The sequence below is a fragment of the Sus scrofa genome, chromosome 8 (genome assembly GCF_054392235.1).
Source record: "Sus scrofa isolate SSC_HxYL_T2T_F1_AM1 chromosome 8, Sscrofa_HxYL_maternal_Yorkshire_Landrace_v2.0, whole genome shotgun sequence".
In the NCBI taxonomy this organism is placed as follows: domain Eukaryota; kingdom Metazoa; phylum Chordata; class Mammalia; order Artiodactyla; family Suidae; genus Sus; species Sus scrofa.
In genome coordinates, this window is record NC_139390.1 from 33,304,494 (window position 1) to 33,320,552 (window position 16,059).

At 40.9% G+C, this 16,059-nt stretch overlaps 1 protein-coding gene across 18 annotated transcripts in view; it reads right to left on the reverse strand.

Moving 5' to 3' along the window:
* Positions 1 to 4,498: 4,498 nt before the first annotated feature.
* The window catches only part of ATP8A1 (ATPase phospholipid transporting 8A1), a 253,309-nt gene continuing 241,748 nt past the window's right edge, over positions 4,499 to 16,059 (reverse strand). For all 18 annotated transcript variants that reach the window (XM_084971840.1, XM_084971838.1, XM_084971835.1 and 15 more), the window contains 2 exons: positions 10,528 to 10,619; positions 4,499 to 9,322 (listed from right to left, as the gene is read on the reverse strand). In XM_084971840.1, the coding sequence (XP_084827966.1) occupies positions 9,225 to 9,322; positions 10,528 to 10,619 (190 nt within the window). In that variant the 3' untranslated portion in view covers positions 4,499 to 9,224. The remainder of the gene's footprint in view (positions 9,323 to 10,527; positions 10,620 to 16,059) is intronic.

The following is a 16,059-nucleotide window of genomic DNA, read 5'->3' on the forward strand; positions in this document are numbered from 1 at the left end:
ACTAGAAGGTAGGGAGGGAGGGAGGATGGAAAGAAGGAGGAAAAAGGAAGGGGAAGAGGGAGGGAGTGAGGAAGGAAGGAAACTAGGAAGGGAAGGAAGGAAAGAGGAAGGGATACAGGGCTGAATGTCAAAGGATAAACATGGGTAAGAAGCTCTGTGACCCACTCCTGTGTCACCAGGCTGGCTTTACCCATGCTTGTACATACTGCTCCTTTGATAGTTTAAGGTTAATCTTTACTGGGGCCTTAGAACCCATTTTTATCTGCAGACACTGTAATAGGGAGGTATTATCATTCCCATTTTATAGATTTGGGAACCGAGGTATGGAGGAGTTAAGTCGCTTGCCCAAAGCCCCAAAGCTGGTCAATACTGCAGCTGGGGGCACAACCAGGTGCCAACAGTGAGGGAACACCTGCTTTGAGGTTTCGTCACCTCCGTGCTTAGAATCCACTGGCAAGTAAAACTGAGGTTGAGCGTCTCCCTCTAAGGCAGTGCTTGTCAACTCTGTTGGACCCATTGAAGGCTCCTTAGAACAAGTATCTTGCGCCATCCCTTTATCCTAGAATGAAACGCTGAGATAATAGTAGTCACTACACACGGAATTTTAAAAAATCAATACAGTGTTTTCATGGTAAACAGAGAGAGAAAAGGAGAGTAATTGATTTCATGATGAAATGGCTTCAGCAGATTTAACAAAGGACTCACGAGAACCTATTCACAGGAGAGTCACCAAGACGTGACAGTGCCAGATCCACACCACTGCAAGATCCACACCGCCACAAATTTGCTGGACCTGGCAACTCACACGCCAGAGTTGCCTTTCTGTTAATGTGATTTTTTTTTTCCCAAACAAAGCAAAGTTTGATCTTCTTTTGATTTGCACAGTAGTTAATATATCTGGAAAATTCAGTGTATATTAAGGCAGTGTGGAAAATACTGTATGGGTAAAATGGATTAGGCTTTTCCACTGAAAGAAATGGTGGGACCCAACGTTCTGCCCGTAGACGTCAAGTCTTTGTTGGGTGGTTGGGTGGACTGTCCCATAAGTCGTGGGATCTCTGAAGAACAGAAGTTCCATATTTTGAAGGGTAGTTATGCAAATGATGGACAGCCTTTATTAAGCACCGTGTGTGTGCTGTGTGACACATATCATTGAATCTTCACAACCCTGATTTCGGGACAATTACCATGCCTGTTTCGAAGATCAAGAATTCAAAGTTGAACACTGTGCCCAAGGCCAACAATAATAGAGTCAGGATTTGAACCCAGGCAGTCTGCTTTGAAACTATATATTCTCTATGACATGTATCTAGAAGCCCCCATTATCTTAGGAAAAAATATCCAACCTATTTTTCAGAAAATCTCTTTGGGGAAAATTGATTGACAGTGTAATATGGCACATTTTCTGTAGAGAGAGGCGATTGGAATTGTCGGTGGAACTGGTGCTACATCATGAGAACACAGCATCATGCAGAGCATGTACAGAAACACTAGAGGACAAATATCTCTCCTTTACCCTTGAGAAGCCTGAGGGACCAGAGGGTGATTTAGATGGATTTTGGGGTCACAGTGACTGGGTTCATTTTCTGGCTCTGTTACCCACAAGGGCTACTTGCTTGCCATCACTGCCTCACTTTTCTCGTTTATAAAATGAAGATGCTGATGGTACCATATTGCTGAGGGTTGTCTTGAGGAATCAGAAGTTAGCATCACTGTCTCAAATCACTTGCATCTTAGTGGGGAGGGAGCTGTGTAACAAATCTACGATAAATAACAGGAAGCAGATGAAATGTTCTGGCAGAGAAATGAAAGGCTGAACACAGTGGAGGGCAGGTGTAGCTCTGACTGGAATGCACGGATCAGAGAAAATGGCCCAATGGTCTGGCAGAGTTAGTCCCTTATAATCCATGGCTTCCTCTGATACCTGGCTGACTTCTCATTGCCTAAGACAGAGTACCCTCCCGCCCTGTACTCATGGCTTGTGAATTTAGTTTAGGATTTGTTTTAGAAAAACGTTTTTAATAACTTTGCTTTAAAATGGTTATTCATGGAATTCCCATTGTGGCTCAGTTGGTTAAGAACCCAACATAGTGTCCGTGAGGATGCTGGTTTGATCCCTGGCCTTGCTCAGTGGGTTAAGGATATGTTGTTGCTGTGAGCTGTGGTGTAGGTAGCAGACGCGGCTCAGAGCTGGTATTGCTCTTGCTGTAGCATAGGCCCCTATCCTGGGAACCTCCATATCCTGCAGGTGTGGCCCTAAAAAGAAAAAGAAAAAAAAAAGGTTATTCACTCCAAAGCCAACAGATAGTGATTTTAATTGTCTAAATGCATAGATTTTTTTCCTTTTATTTTCCCACTGGTTTATTCTTCATTGGTATTATTCTTAGCTATTCCTTATGGTGAAGAATTGTCCAGATTGACTTTATAGGAAATTTTCTGTCTAAAAGGAGATAACCAGGAGTTCCCTAAGGGCTCAGTGGGTTAAGGATCGAGCATTGTCACTGCTGTGTCTCATGTTGCTGCTGTGGGTGGGTTCGATCCCAGGGCCAGGAACTTCTGCATCCTGCAGGTGTGGCCAAGAACAATATCAAAAAACCAATGAGATAACCAAAAACTTTCCTGAAAATGTATTCAATCACAGTTAGGAATTTGATACATTTCATGGGTCCGGATCAGTTTATCTTTGCATAACCTGTAAAGTTTATTTAGTATATGTTCAGGAAGAATAAGGATTTACGGGCACATGAAATTACTAAGGGAGCAAATTGTTACATATTTTTATGTGTACAAAACGACTTCAAAATTGCAATTAAAGAGTTATTAATGAAATTCTGCTGGCAGAGAATTCTTGTTTGAATTGCGGGGGACATAGTTTGTACTTGACATAAAAACTGAATGGTAAAAAGTCTTTCATTTTCCAACTGTTTTTATTAGCCTACTAGTGAAATGATCCAGGCGAGGAAGATCTTTCCTCAATAAAATGAGTGGCTCTGTATGACCGAAATGGAAGCTTTAGGTTTGAGATGCCATAAGCATGCAAAAACAAACTGTGAATGGGGATGACGTCTTTGAATTTATGGGAGTGTATTTCAGGCTTGCCGTTTCCTTGTGGTGGTACTAGACAGCTTCTTAAACTACTGGGTCAGTACAAACACGGTCCTTTTTTTTTAAGGGGAATGGACTTGAATGTGAAAACATCTGGCATGGTTCACAGGTAACTTTTCTGTACATTGTTTTGCTATGCGTTTGCATGGGGGACCCACACCCGATCAAGGCCCCTGGGAAAACTGTGGGAAAGAATGAGGGGCAGGGAGGGGTGGCCCCAGACAGCAACGCACATACTGCCCCTCACTTTTATGAAACCAGGGGCTCCTCAAATTGCTTCCCCAGGGCTTCTCTGAGATCTAAGCCTGTTGTAGAAGTTTTCCAAATTGCAGCTTCAGTTGTTTCTTTTACGAAAAATGCCTATTTTGATTAAGCTCTTGTCCTCATTCCCAATGTTCCCTGGATTTTTGTCTCACATGGCAATTTTTGTATTTTCTGGTTACTTTCTTCAAATTTTATTGGCGAAATGTGGCCACTTTCTCATACACTTAAGCAATTGCAGTGGGTTTAGAAAACTTAAGAAATTCATCCTATGTGAAAGGAAGGAGCCATGAATTAGCTGTTGAGTTACAGGCTGATTTAAATCTGTACAATGCTGGGAGGCTTTTCAACTGAAGAATCAAAATATCATAACTTTATTTATTTCTCTTTTTAGGGCTGTGCCCAGGGCATATGGAGGTTCCCAGGCTAGAGGGTTGAATCAGAGCTACAGCTGCCGGCCTATGCCAGAGCCACAGCAACGCCAGATGTGAGCCTCATCTTCGACCTACACTGGCTCACCGCAACACCAGATCCTTAACCCACTGAGCGAGGCCAGGGATCAAACCCCAACCTCATGGTTCCTAGTAGGATTTGTTTCCACTGCACCACGACGGGAACTCCTGTAACTTTATTTTAAAAATTGTTCTTTGATACTACCAGCTCTTACAAAACTAGAGTTAATATACTGCATTTACATTGTGTTTAATGGGATTAAAATGCAGGTGTATTTTTGTACATCTCTGGGGTTGTAAACAAAATGCTAATATTGCTTTTAAACAGATACACCTTCTCAGACTATAGCTATGGCAGATTCAAAGGTTTTATAAAGCAATATTGTTTCTAAGGAGTTCCCGTCGTGGCGCAGTGGAAACGAATCTGACCAGGAACCATGAGGCTGTGGGTTCGATCTCTGGCCTCGCTCCGTGGGTTAAGGATCCAGCGTTGCCCTGAGCTGCGGTGTAGGTCCCAGACTTGGCTTGGATCCTGTGTTGCTGTGGCTCTGGCGTAGGCCGGTGGCTACAGCTCCGATTAGACCCCTAGCCTGGGAACCTCTATATGCCGCAGGTGCAGCCCTCAAAAGACAAAAGAAAAAAAAAATTGTTTCTAAAACTAGTAATTAAAACTTGAACAATTTTCTTTATGTAACGGTAAAGTTTATTTCATTTGTAATAACAATCGGAGGACAAAATATTTAAAATTTGCAGTTTAAAACATGCACATTCACAAAAGGCCAATGACACACAACACTGCATAGAATTGAATATTACTCGACTTTAATAACTATTTATAAAACACAGTGCATTGAACATCAAGATTAACAAACCTGAGAGAACTACTATAATCACAGATTTAACACTCTCCACTCATGCAGCTTCACAATTTCTACAGCAGTTTCAGCAGGAATGGTTTTTCATGGAGCTGAAAATACTATTTTATCTTTAATGCAAACTGCAATTTTCCATAGTAGCTGCCTTCCAAGGCTGCTTTTTTTTAACTTAATAAACTTGAAAATGTGAAAAATGAAGCTTGAAGTAGTAAAACAAACAACAAACATTATTAACTTCATTTATGGCTTCTAGTCTAGAACCATGAAACATAAAAAAATATATATTTTAATATTCTGCTCACATCCTTGCAAGAGCAGATTTACCTATGGAAAGTTGCTGTTAATTCAAAGTAGGCAAGTATGAAATCTAGCTTTTTTCCTACTTAAGGGAGATTTATTTGCTGAGAATTTTTGTGAGCTTTAATAAGAAAAGTTCTTTGAGGCAAGCTAAACAAAAGTTTCAATTAAATTAGTTCAAATTTGTTTGTAAAATAATTTACTTACTGAAAAAAAAGTTGTGCAGAGGACTAATAAATTTGTCCACTGAATATTAAATTCCAGGTAGGCCATGATAGAATTTTATAAGGCAGAAATAAACATCAAGATTTACAGCAATAGCCATGCATTGGCCTAGACCACTTTAAATATTAATTCATGCAAACCATAAACCTATCAAAAACACAGCTGCTCTCATACAGAAAGTAAATCAAGGCGAAAAATGGAAAACATTTATTTCCTTTCCTTCAAAATTTAACTTACATTCCATTTTAATAGTTGTCAAAGGTTAATTAAAATGCAGCAAAGTATAACAGTTTCACAAGTGACTTCAGTTATTTTAATGTGAGAAAAATCAGACGATGGTCTCTTTAGGAGGCATCATAGAAATGTTCATCATTAAAAAGCATTTATTAGGCACCGAACTGCATGGGGTCATAGTAAGTAATTTACAAAAAGAATTCCACAGGCCTGGTCCATGTGATGTGAACTGGGTCGGCATTTTCTTGATAAACTTAATAAATGATTATAGATTTATTAGCATTCCATAGGCCTGGCCCAAATGATGTGAAGGGGGTGGGAATTTTCCTGATAAACTTTATAAATGATTATAGATTTATTCGATAAGTTTTAGGACCAGGAACTATCAAAGGGCAAGCAGCACAAAAATAAACAATGATGATTATTTAGCTTTGTCATAATGATGACGCTGGAAATAAAAAAAACTGTGAGCACGCAACCTCGTACTTTCGCATTCATCTCCTGCAAGAATGTTCTCAATGACAGATTATAAGTGGTTTACAGTGCACCCAATGCTGAACAATTTATCATGTGACTTTCATACTGATTATGTAGAATTACAAAAGTTAAAATATAAAATGAAAGGACTAGAATAAATATTGATTTCTTGAATTCACTCTTCCCCCCCCCCCCCCGCCCCTGGAAATGAAGAGGAATCACTGATTCCATTCAATGACCAAGCGATTTAGGTAAATGGCTAATATTATTGACTAGAAGACACATTCACCTGACTTGAGCAGAAAAGAAATTTTCCGTGAACTTTGCCGCATCGCTGAAGCAGGCTCACATCAGACACAGAGTGGGGCGTGGGGAGGTGGGCAGCACATATTTCACATAAAGTTTACTACATTCCTGAGAAATACCATTTTCCTGCTAATAAGTTCTACCATATATATAGCATCTTTCTGGGTGTGAGACACCAATATATTTTTATCTGTTCTATAGAAAACATTTAGAAAGTTCATGCTCAATATCACTGTGCATTAGCCAACATGAGAGAAGCAACTTCCAGCTTTTCAATGCGAAACAAAGATTTCCTGCTGTAAGTCGTATTTTCTGCATTGTAAACATTTTGTAAAGCAATGGTGTTAGCCTTTGCCAGAGTCCCTATGAGGGACTTCGTAAGTGAAGAGTGTCCCTCATCTCAGAAAGTACGTGTTAAAAGTCCCTTCAACTGTTTATTTGAATCCCGGTAACACTGTTAACCCCCCCCCCCACACACACACCCCTCCTCGGGCAGGTTAAAAAAATCAGAGGGTTTTTTTCCTAATGAACACTGCAAAGTCATTGCAAGTGCAATGCTGTATTTTAAGTTTTACAGCGGAGGCCACTCTGCGCTGCCCACCCCCAACGCCCACCCGAGAAGCTAAGAGGTCGACTTAAGGTGGACGATTCAAAAACAGGTCCTTGGGCTGAAAAGGCATAAATGAGTCATGTTCCAGATCACGATCTCCCACAGCATCAACCTTGAGTCTTCCACTCGGGTCCAAGAGCGCCACAGAAACAATCCGTGTGTCAGGATAAAAATAAAGCTTTTTGTTTTCTTCAGTCAGAAACCTGAGTCCTAGTACACGTGTCCCATGTGGAGGTTACCCCTCTGGAGGCGGATGTCACCACCGACGTCAGGGGAGATGGAAGCAGCCCTTCTCTGTCACTGCCATGGAGGGTTTCTCCGGAGGGATCCTCATTTCTGCTTTTCAGTGGTCGTGGCTCGACCTTGACTCTCACCGTGGGCGCCCAGAGAAGCGGCTCTGAAGAGCCATGTGGACAAAGCCACACAAAGACGGTGACATCTGAATGCCGAAGGCGATCTTAGATTCTGACACCTGTGGTCTTGCTAGATGTTTGCATTCGTGATTTTCTTAATCTGAACCCCAGATGGGGAAGGGTCTGGGGAGTGAAGCATGTCAACTCCTTGCCCCTGTGAGGTTCTAATGACGCACATTACAACCGTGTACGTGTAGAAAATGGGGGAGGCATACATGGAACTAAATAGCCAAAAATACAGACAAGGAAATAATGTATAATCTAATCCGAAAGCCGGATTGATAAAAAGGGCAAAAAAGATGTGAGATGACAAAACTCAAGGGGTGACCTGAAAATCACCTCTCTTCTCAACTCTAGGTGACTTTTTTTTCTTTTTTTTTTTTTTTTTTTTTTTTTTTTTAAGAGGAGGTTCTACCTATTTTGCTGGTAAGTCCACTTAAAGGCAAACAGGCTTTGGAGTACAAGGCAGAAAGTTTGCTTCGATCTCTGAAGTGTATCTGAAAGCTAGATTTCCCTTTTATTTCTTTCTGTATGAAAGCATTATTTTAAAAACAGAGTAGAAAACTGGTTGTGGTTTTTACACAGCCCCTTCACCATGCATGGTTAAGTAGCAAAATAGGCATTTTCAGGAGATAGCTTGGAAATGCTGAAAACAATTAAACTGAACCTACATTTAAACGCACATGAAGGAAATCTACTCACGGTGAACAACTTTGTAAAGTGACAGGCTTGAGTAAAATAGGTTGTTTTGAAAATGGGGGGACAGGTACTACTTATTTGTGCCAATCAGCAGTGTGGGGCTCATTTGGGGAGCTGCTTGATAAGTGAATTGTGAAGTCCTTCTTGGTCTTAAGACCGGGGCGGTCACCATGCCACAGGGAGTGGGCGCGAACACGGAAAAGCGGAACACGGGACAAAAGCTGAGCCTACAGACTGTACAAAAGCCCATGCATTTATCCGACACGGTGATCCAAACACCTCGACAGAGGCATGGGAAATCTCACATACATACATAAGCATATTTTTCTTAAAAGAGAAACCCTGAAGACAAAAATGACATCACTCAACCTACAGCAGAAGCCAGGTTATTAGAAAAATCTCAATGATGACAAAACCTCATCAGAAAGGACTGAGACATAAACACAGTTTTAAAAAATCAGTGTCCTAAGGACAGAGTCACATACCACACGTGTACTTCAACTTGAACAAATGGACGAGACAAACGAGGAAGAAGCATTTGTAAGGCCAAAGGTGCAACATCACAGATTTTAGTAGCAAATGCCTTGAAATATTCGTTTTTTTGCAAATCACTCTGAGATTTGAAAAGTCAAGCATGCAGATCTTACAGCAGAACTGGAGGTAAACCTTCTCTTGCAATTTTTCTGGGCAAATGACTACTGAATGAGAAATACATTAATTGGACTTCTTTGGCAAACATTTATCAAGACAATTTTTGACACAAACACTTATTGATGTCTTGTTTAGAAATTTTGCTCAGTAAGTCAGTTCCTTAAACATGCTGTTTTTTTTTTTCCCCCCAGCATATTCTGAAATCTAAATCTGGATGTCAAGAATCTGTTTGACTTACTACCATTTTAGAGCTTCTGAATAGGTTGGTTGCCTTGTGGTAGAGCCAATACACTGGTAGGTAGTTAGAGTCCCAGAGTCCCAGCGTAATACTGACCTATTCTTAGTTTCAGAAAACACTCTGGCAAGACACAGGGTCATTTTCAGTTTCTGTTTACAAAGACTTAACAGATACTTCAGAAAATCTGAACGAGATGGTGTTACAGTAGAGCTGCACAGTGCTTATGTCGATAATATACATGAATCTGAATGTCAATCAATGAAATGAGTTCAGATCCATTTCGCTTCCTTGGACCAGACTGGAATTGGTCAGCAGAGTCCCCTGAAGACCTGGGAGCTCCCCTTAGAGATGCAGCAGAGCTGGCCTGGCAGCCCCTCCCCGTCACCACTCCTCCGGTCTCTGCTTGGTGGTATCATACGCTCTGATCACTTCAGACTGTGAGACGATTCCGTTTTCATCTTGAGAGAAAGCATACCCATCTGCAAGTGAAAGATAAAAGAGGAATGGTCATCTTGAAGGGGCTGGAAATCTCTATTGCTCCGAGTTCGAGGGCTCCTTTTCTAACCTGGGGAACGAATGCATCACCTCCCACCCTTAAGAGCATGAAGACATTAATTTTTACTGTCTGGAAAAGGTCCAGACTCCGCTGCAAAATAAACAGGGAGAGGATGGTAGCTTAGATTCGAGCTCTGCTCCCTAGAGGAACAGACACTCTCAGCTCCCCTCAATTCTCCCTCCAGCACCTCAAGTCCTGTCCATGGAATGTTTGCTTGCTGACTAGCAGGGGGCTGGCGGAGTCAAGTGGGCACAGGGATTCCTTCCGTACAGAGCAGGCGGAGGAGAGGGGAGGCAGAATGAAGGTGAGGAAGAGGAGGAGAGAAACACACACAACTTCAAACAGCGGAAAAGGGGTCTCCTTTCCTCAGGCGACATTCTTCTTGACTCTCAGCGTCTACAAAGAAACTCATGCCTGTCCCAAGCCTGCTCTGAGGAGCCTTGGGGTTAAGATATGCCCCCAAGGGATCACATCTTTAGAAAAGGCCTCTTGAAGTATCGAGAGCAAAAGCATTAACGTGAGTCTATACAGATAAAAATAAATTATATGTGGAAACAACATGAAACAAAAGATATATTACTAACACAATTGCATTTACTACAGGGCTTTATATATTATATTCTTTTTAGATCCTTGAAAGGTTAGGAGGGCGTGATACCTAATAATTTCTTACAACTCTAAATATTCATAAATATTTTTGAAGGGGAAAATATATGTTTCATTGGGCAATGTTTCATGCACATTTCATTGTGTATGAAAGCTGAAAAGGCGCTGGTGAAGTTATTCAAGTAGAAAAGATAACACAGAGGGAGCCTTTAAGAGTTAAGATTTATTTTACTGGTTCTTTTTTAAGATTTAAGGAAGCAAGGGGCATGTGGCCATATTTTTCTTTAAGTGAAAGCAGTAAGATTTTCAAATGCTCTCTCTCTTCTGCTAAAAGTGAGATGGCTGCGCTCAGAGGGTTTTCTCCACAGTTGGTATTTACATCCCATGTTGCAAAGTTGCAAACACTTGTTTTAGGTGTTAATTGCAAAGAGTGAACTATCCCTAAAGTCAACATACTGCTCTCATAAATGCCATGAGGTGACGGTGGACAATGTGTTTCAAAATCCGAACCCAAATACTTACGGAGCAGGTTTTGCTGCAGTGATTCTGAGTGGTACAAGTTCAAGTGGTTCTTCTTAAAGACGTTCTTGAGCAGTTGCGCCCTCTCTGTGAGGCTGCAGAGCAGGTGCAAACGTGTGAAATGCATTATCAACTCGGCAGAGATCCCCAAGTGCCCACAGGACCACCAGAGAGTCCGATTTCAACAAAAGATTGCTTGAGAAATCTGTCATCTAGTGATTCTTTACCCCATTTTCTCAGACAGCAAATGAGATTTCAAGTCTTTAGATACTTGGGAAGCCATTCCCCCTACCCCCCGCTGCCCCAGCTAAGCAAAGTTTTGCTCCCAATAGTCCAGTCAAAAGATTCCCCCCCTCTGCTATAGTTAAGTCAAACGGAGATACAGAACTTGCATAATACAATGAATAAAATATATAAAATCCATCAGGAGCGTGAGTGGCTTCTAAAGTCTTGACTGACTACACAGAGTAAGCATGGCCTTTTAGAATTAAAAAAATTAACTACTTCTATATCTTTTCATAATCTTTATATCCTAAAGATTATGAAAAGAAGAAACTTTATAGACTTTTAATTAGAAAAATTCCATTACCACTCTAATATGGTATGAAATGCGTTCCTCAAATTCATTTGAAAATAAAAAAGCTATTTTCAGAAAATGATTTACTAGGTAAAGTGACAAGAAAAAACATTTATTTTTCAATAAACATTTAGAATAATCTTCTCTGCAGAAACAAATCCATGTAATTACGTAACTTCTAAAAACAGAGCATAAGAAATAATGCATCTGTTTTTCTCCACTGCACACAGAACAGTGTCTCACACCGTAGGAAGTCAAAGATTTGTGGAATAAATGCATTTGAGTAATAACTCTAAAATGCACTTTTTAAACATCATCAATCCTCCCCATCACGGCATTTCTCCATTAGTTGATTTATAAAACTTTGCTTTGATATCAAACCACATCAGAAGCGTGAAGAGCTAATAAGTAATCCACATGCATTGCAACAAATGTTTATGCAATTTTGTTTTAATCACTCAGTGGACAAATTTCCATCTTTTAGGTTCACCACTCTAAAAGCTTTAGTTAAACTGCTGTAAGTTATGGTAGCTCTGTACTTTGCCAATTTTTTAGACCCTGAAATGGAACAATATCATATAAAAAAAAGCGCTCATCTGCAAAATGAACTTGTAATTATACAAATATTTCAGCTTTTGCTGAAATGAAATATTTAGAAATGTTGACATTTGTAATAATCTTTCACACATATTTTTAAAAGTCTAGGGGTGTCAACTGGTACTTATTAGACATACTTTATTGTCACTGGGAATTAAGGCTAGATAGCTAATTCATCTAAAACTCCAGTAGTTTTGCAGAAACTTGTAAAACATTTTTGCCAGTGAAATAAACAGCTATGGGGAATGCGAAAAGGCCATTTTTTTAGAGAGGGACTTTTACGCTACTCTTAAAATGATCTAACATTACAGAGCCCAGGACTCTGAGGGACACTAAAATATGTAACTGCTTTGAGCAAGTCGGCAGCTTGAGCAGCAGGTGGTCTGATTTTGTGAGCAGAGCTCTGAGGATGGGGTGCTGGGAAGTCTCCTGTGTTTAAGCTGAAATGACTGCAGAAGACTGGAGCATGGCAATGTATCATTACGGAGCTTTTTCTTCCCCACATACTTGCCAGGTTCCAGGCTGGCCTTCCTAAATGCATGATGCTTCAATATCACAACACCGAAGTGATAAGAGGGCAGATGGGAGAATTGCGCCTTTCATATCACAGCAACCTCAATATGTGAGATAATGTCATTTTGTTTTTAATGGTTCATAGAAGGCTCTACTTTCACTCAGGCTATTACAGCAAGCTCATGTCTAGTGCTTTAAAAAAAAAAAAAAAAAAAAAAGCAGTAAGAGTCTCTTTCCCGGGGAAAGAAACACGCTACTGTGGAAAGAGCCTGGGCTTTGCAGACTTAACTTTGGTCTAATTCAGAGTCTGTTACTTATTAGCTGGGTCACCTGAGGCAACCTTTCTGGACATCTCACGTGGAACGGGAGGACAACTCTGAACCCCGGGCTGACTGAAGAGTCAGGATGTTGTACAGCTTCCAGCGTAGGTACCAGCACTTGCAGGAAGCACACAGCACAGGCTGATTCTTCCCACCCCTTCCACCTCCCTGGTCCCAAGGAATCTACTTTTAAAAAAATCAGCTAGAACAGAGATCATCACAGAACAAAAGATAGTTTGTGAGGGTCATTTCTGATGCCTTGGTTTATATTCAACATTGCCGCCGCAAGAGAAGTCTATGGCTGAACGGGAGTTTTAATTTATAATGTCCCCCACTCCACTTCCTTAATAGGAAAACGACTAGGTTTTTGTTGTGTTGGGTTTTTTGTCTTAGGTACATCGAACCCCTGGATAGAGCGGAGACCCTCCTAGAGAATACCAATGCTGTGCGTGGGAGGGTGATTAAGAAATAATAACTGATGATGATTCGTATTTCTCTAGTCTTATCCTACCTTAGGGAACAAATCATCATTTCAAAATTATGCAGTTCTGCGCCATCAGAACTTATGGGTACTGATAGCAATAGCAAGCCTCATTATGAAATATAATGGCAACATGGTAACATTAATAGAGACATGAAAAGTTTAGTTTTTATTGAACAGCTTAACACAGTGTGAGAAGAAAAAAAAAAAAAACTCTAGGATACTTTCTAACCGACACTACACTTTTTTTTGTTGGTGGTGTTTTTGTTTTTAGGGCCGCACCTATGGCCTACGGAGGTTCCCAGCCTAGGAGTCCAATCAGAACTGTAGCTGTCAGCCTACGCCAGAGCCACAGCAATGCTAGATCCAAGCTGCATCTGTGACCTACACCACAGCTCACGGCAACGCCAGATCCTTAACCCACTGAGTGAGGCCGGGGATCGAACCTGAAGCCTCATGGTTCCTAGTCGGACTCATTTCCGATGCACCACGACGGGAACTCCTAAAACTACATCTTATTCACAACTCTTGGTCAGTAGTTTTACTCACTTTGTAGGGTCTTTCATTCACACACTAAGCTATGTAAAATTTGGATTCATTTAATCCAGTCTCACAACTACCACTTACAGGGTATGTTATTTCAAAGCCCACCAAAATGTTGCAACTTAGATATTTGGTGGAGGGAAATGTTTTAAAATAAAATTTCATGACGTTTCCATTGTGGTTCAGTGGGTTAAGGACCCAACATTGTCTCTGTGAGGATGTGAGTTCAATCCTTGGCCTCACTCAGTGGGTTAAGGATCCAGTATTGCTGTAAGCAGCTGCATAGGCCTCAGCTGTAGGTCTGATTAGACCCCTGACCCAGGAACTTTCATATGTTCAAGGTGCAGCCATAAAAAGAAAAGAAATAATAAAATTTCACTTAGAAACACTAAAAAAAAAAAAAAAAGAAAAGAAAAAAAAAAGGTAAAAACCTATTTACTGTCCTAGAGCATGCTGTCTTTAGGTATTTTCAGTTATCTTTGAAGAGTGGTAAATTTTTTTTTTTTTTTTGGTCTTTTTTTTAGGCCTGCACCCATGGCATATGGAGGTTCCCAGGCTAGGGGTCTAATCAGAGCTACAGCCGCTGGCCTACGCCAGAGCCTCAGCAGCGCGGGATCCTAGCCCCTTCTGTGATCTACACCACAGCTCACAGCAACACCGGATCCTTAACCCACTGAGCCAGGCCAGGGATGGAACCCGCAACCTCATGGTTCCTAGTTGGTTCGTTTCCGCTGCCCATGATGGGAACTCCAAGAGTGGTAAATTTGTATTTGTTTTTACATTGAGTTGCCAAGCTATTGCGCTGACTGGTTAAAACAGATTTCCAGACTATAAACCCATTCAGTCATGGAAGGTTAGTGCAGACATTATGACATTTGTGCTGTTCTAGGTCGTGGTGGCGGGGAGATAAACAATGAGAATGAGCCCAATCTCTGCTCTGGTGGAGATATTTCTCTGTTGTGTCACTTTTCTTTACAAATGTTAGATGGAACTGGTATCACAGGGATGAATGAAGGCTGGGGGAGAACAGTTGGGATGTCCTCTGATCCTGGCCCCCCCCACCTCAATAAATTTATGCACTCTTGATAGAAAAGCCAGTGTGAACACTGAAAAAAATCTATAGTTTCTTTTCTTTTAGTTCTGGGACAATGTTAAAATTGCTTTTCATGAGGACAAACAAGACAGAGACAAGCTGGGAGAGACCACCACCATCATCCATGTGACCGAATTATTTGACAGCCATACGTCCCTATGCTCTTCATTTTTAAATTTTATTTTCTTTTATTTTTGGCCACACCTGGGATTGGTGCAGCCACAATATGGAAAAAAGTATGGAGGTTCCATAAAAAACTAAAGACAGAATTACCATATGACCCGGCCATCCCATGCTGGGCATATAGCTAGGCAAAACTGTAATTCAAACAGACACATGCACCACTATGTTTATAATAGCACTATTCACAATATCCAAGACACGACTAAAAACATAAATGTCTATCAACAGGTGAACTGATAAAGAAGATATGGTACATATATATATACTGTGGAATATTCCTCAGCCTTAAAAAGGAACGAAATAATGCCACCGGAGGCAATATGGATGGAACTCGAGATTATCATACTAAGTGAAGCAAGCCAGAGAGAGAAGGACACATTACTTAAATGTGGTATCTAAAATACGACACGGGAGTTCCCGTCGTGGCGAAGTGGTTAACGAATCTGACTAGGAACCATGAGGTTGCAGGTTCGATCCCTGCTCTTGCTCAGTGGGTTAAGGGTCCGGCATTGCCATAAGCTGTGGTGTAGGTCGCAGACGCACCTCGGATCCTGTGTTGCTGTGGCTCTGGAGTAGGCCAGTGGCTACAGCTCTGATTAGACCCCTAGCCTGGGAACCTCCATATGCCGTGGGAGTGGCCCAAGAAATGGCAAAAAGACAAAAAAAAAAAAAAAGACACGAATGAACCTATTTACAAAACAGAAACAGACTCACAGACATAGAGAACAGACTTGCGCTTGCCAAGGGGAAGAAGGGGTCGGGGAGGCAGCGACTGGGAGTTTGAGGTTAGCAGATGCAGATCAGTGCACATGGAGGGGATAAACAACATCTTATTGGATAGCACAGGGCATTATATTAAACATCCTGAGATAAATCATAACGAAAAAGAATATAAAAAAGAATGTGTACATACAAATATAACTGAACCACTTGGCTATACAGAAATGAATACACCACTGTAAATCAACTATAAAAAAACCCCGGGGATCATCAACTCACAAGATCTTTTTTAAGAACTGCATTGTTCTATGACAAAAACTAAGCAATCATTACATTGGATGCTACCCAGTTTGGGAAGTGTAACCTATACAATACTCTGTCCTTAACACAGCATATTTTAATTTACCCACAGATCAACCCACTACTAAACTATCCTTTCCAACCCCCTTTCATTCATTCTCTTGACATTCATTCATCCATTCAACAAATAGTTACTAAGTGCTACTAT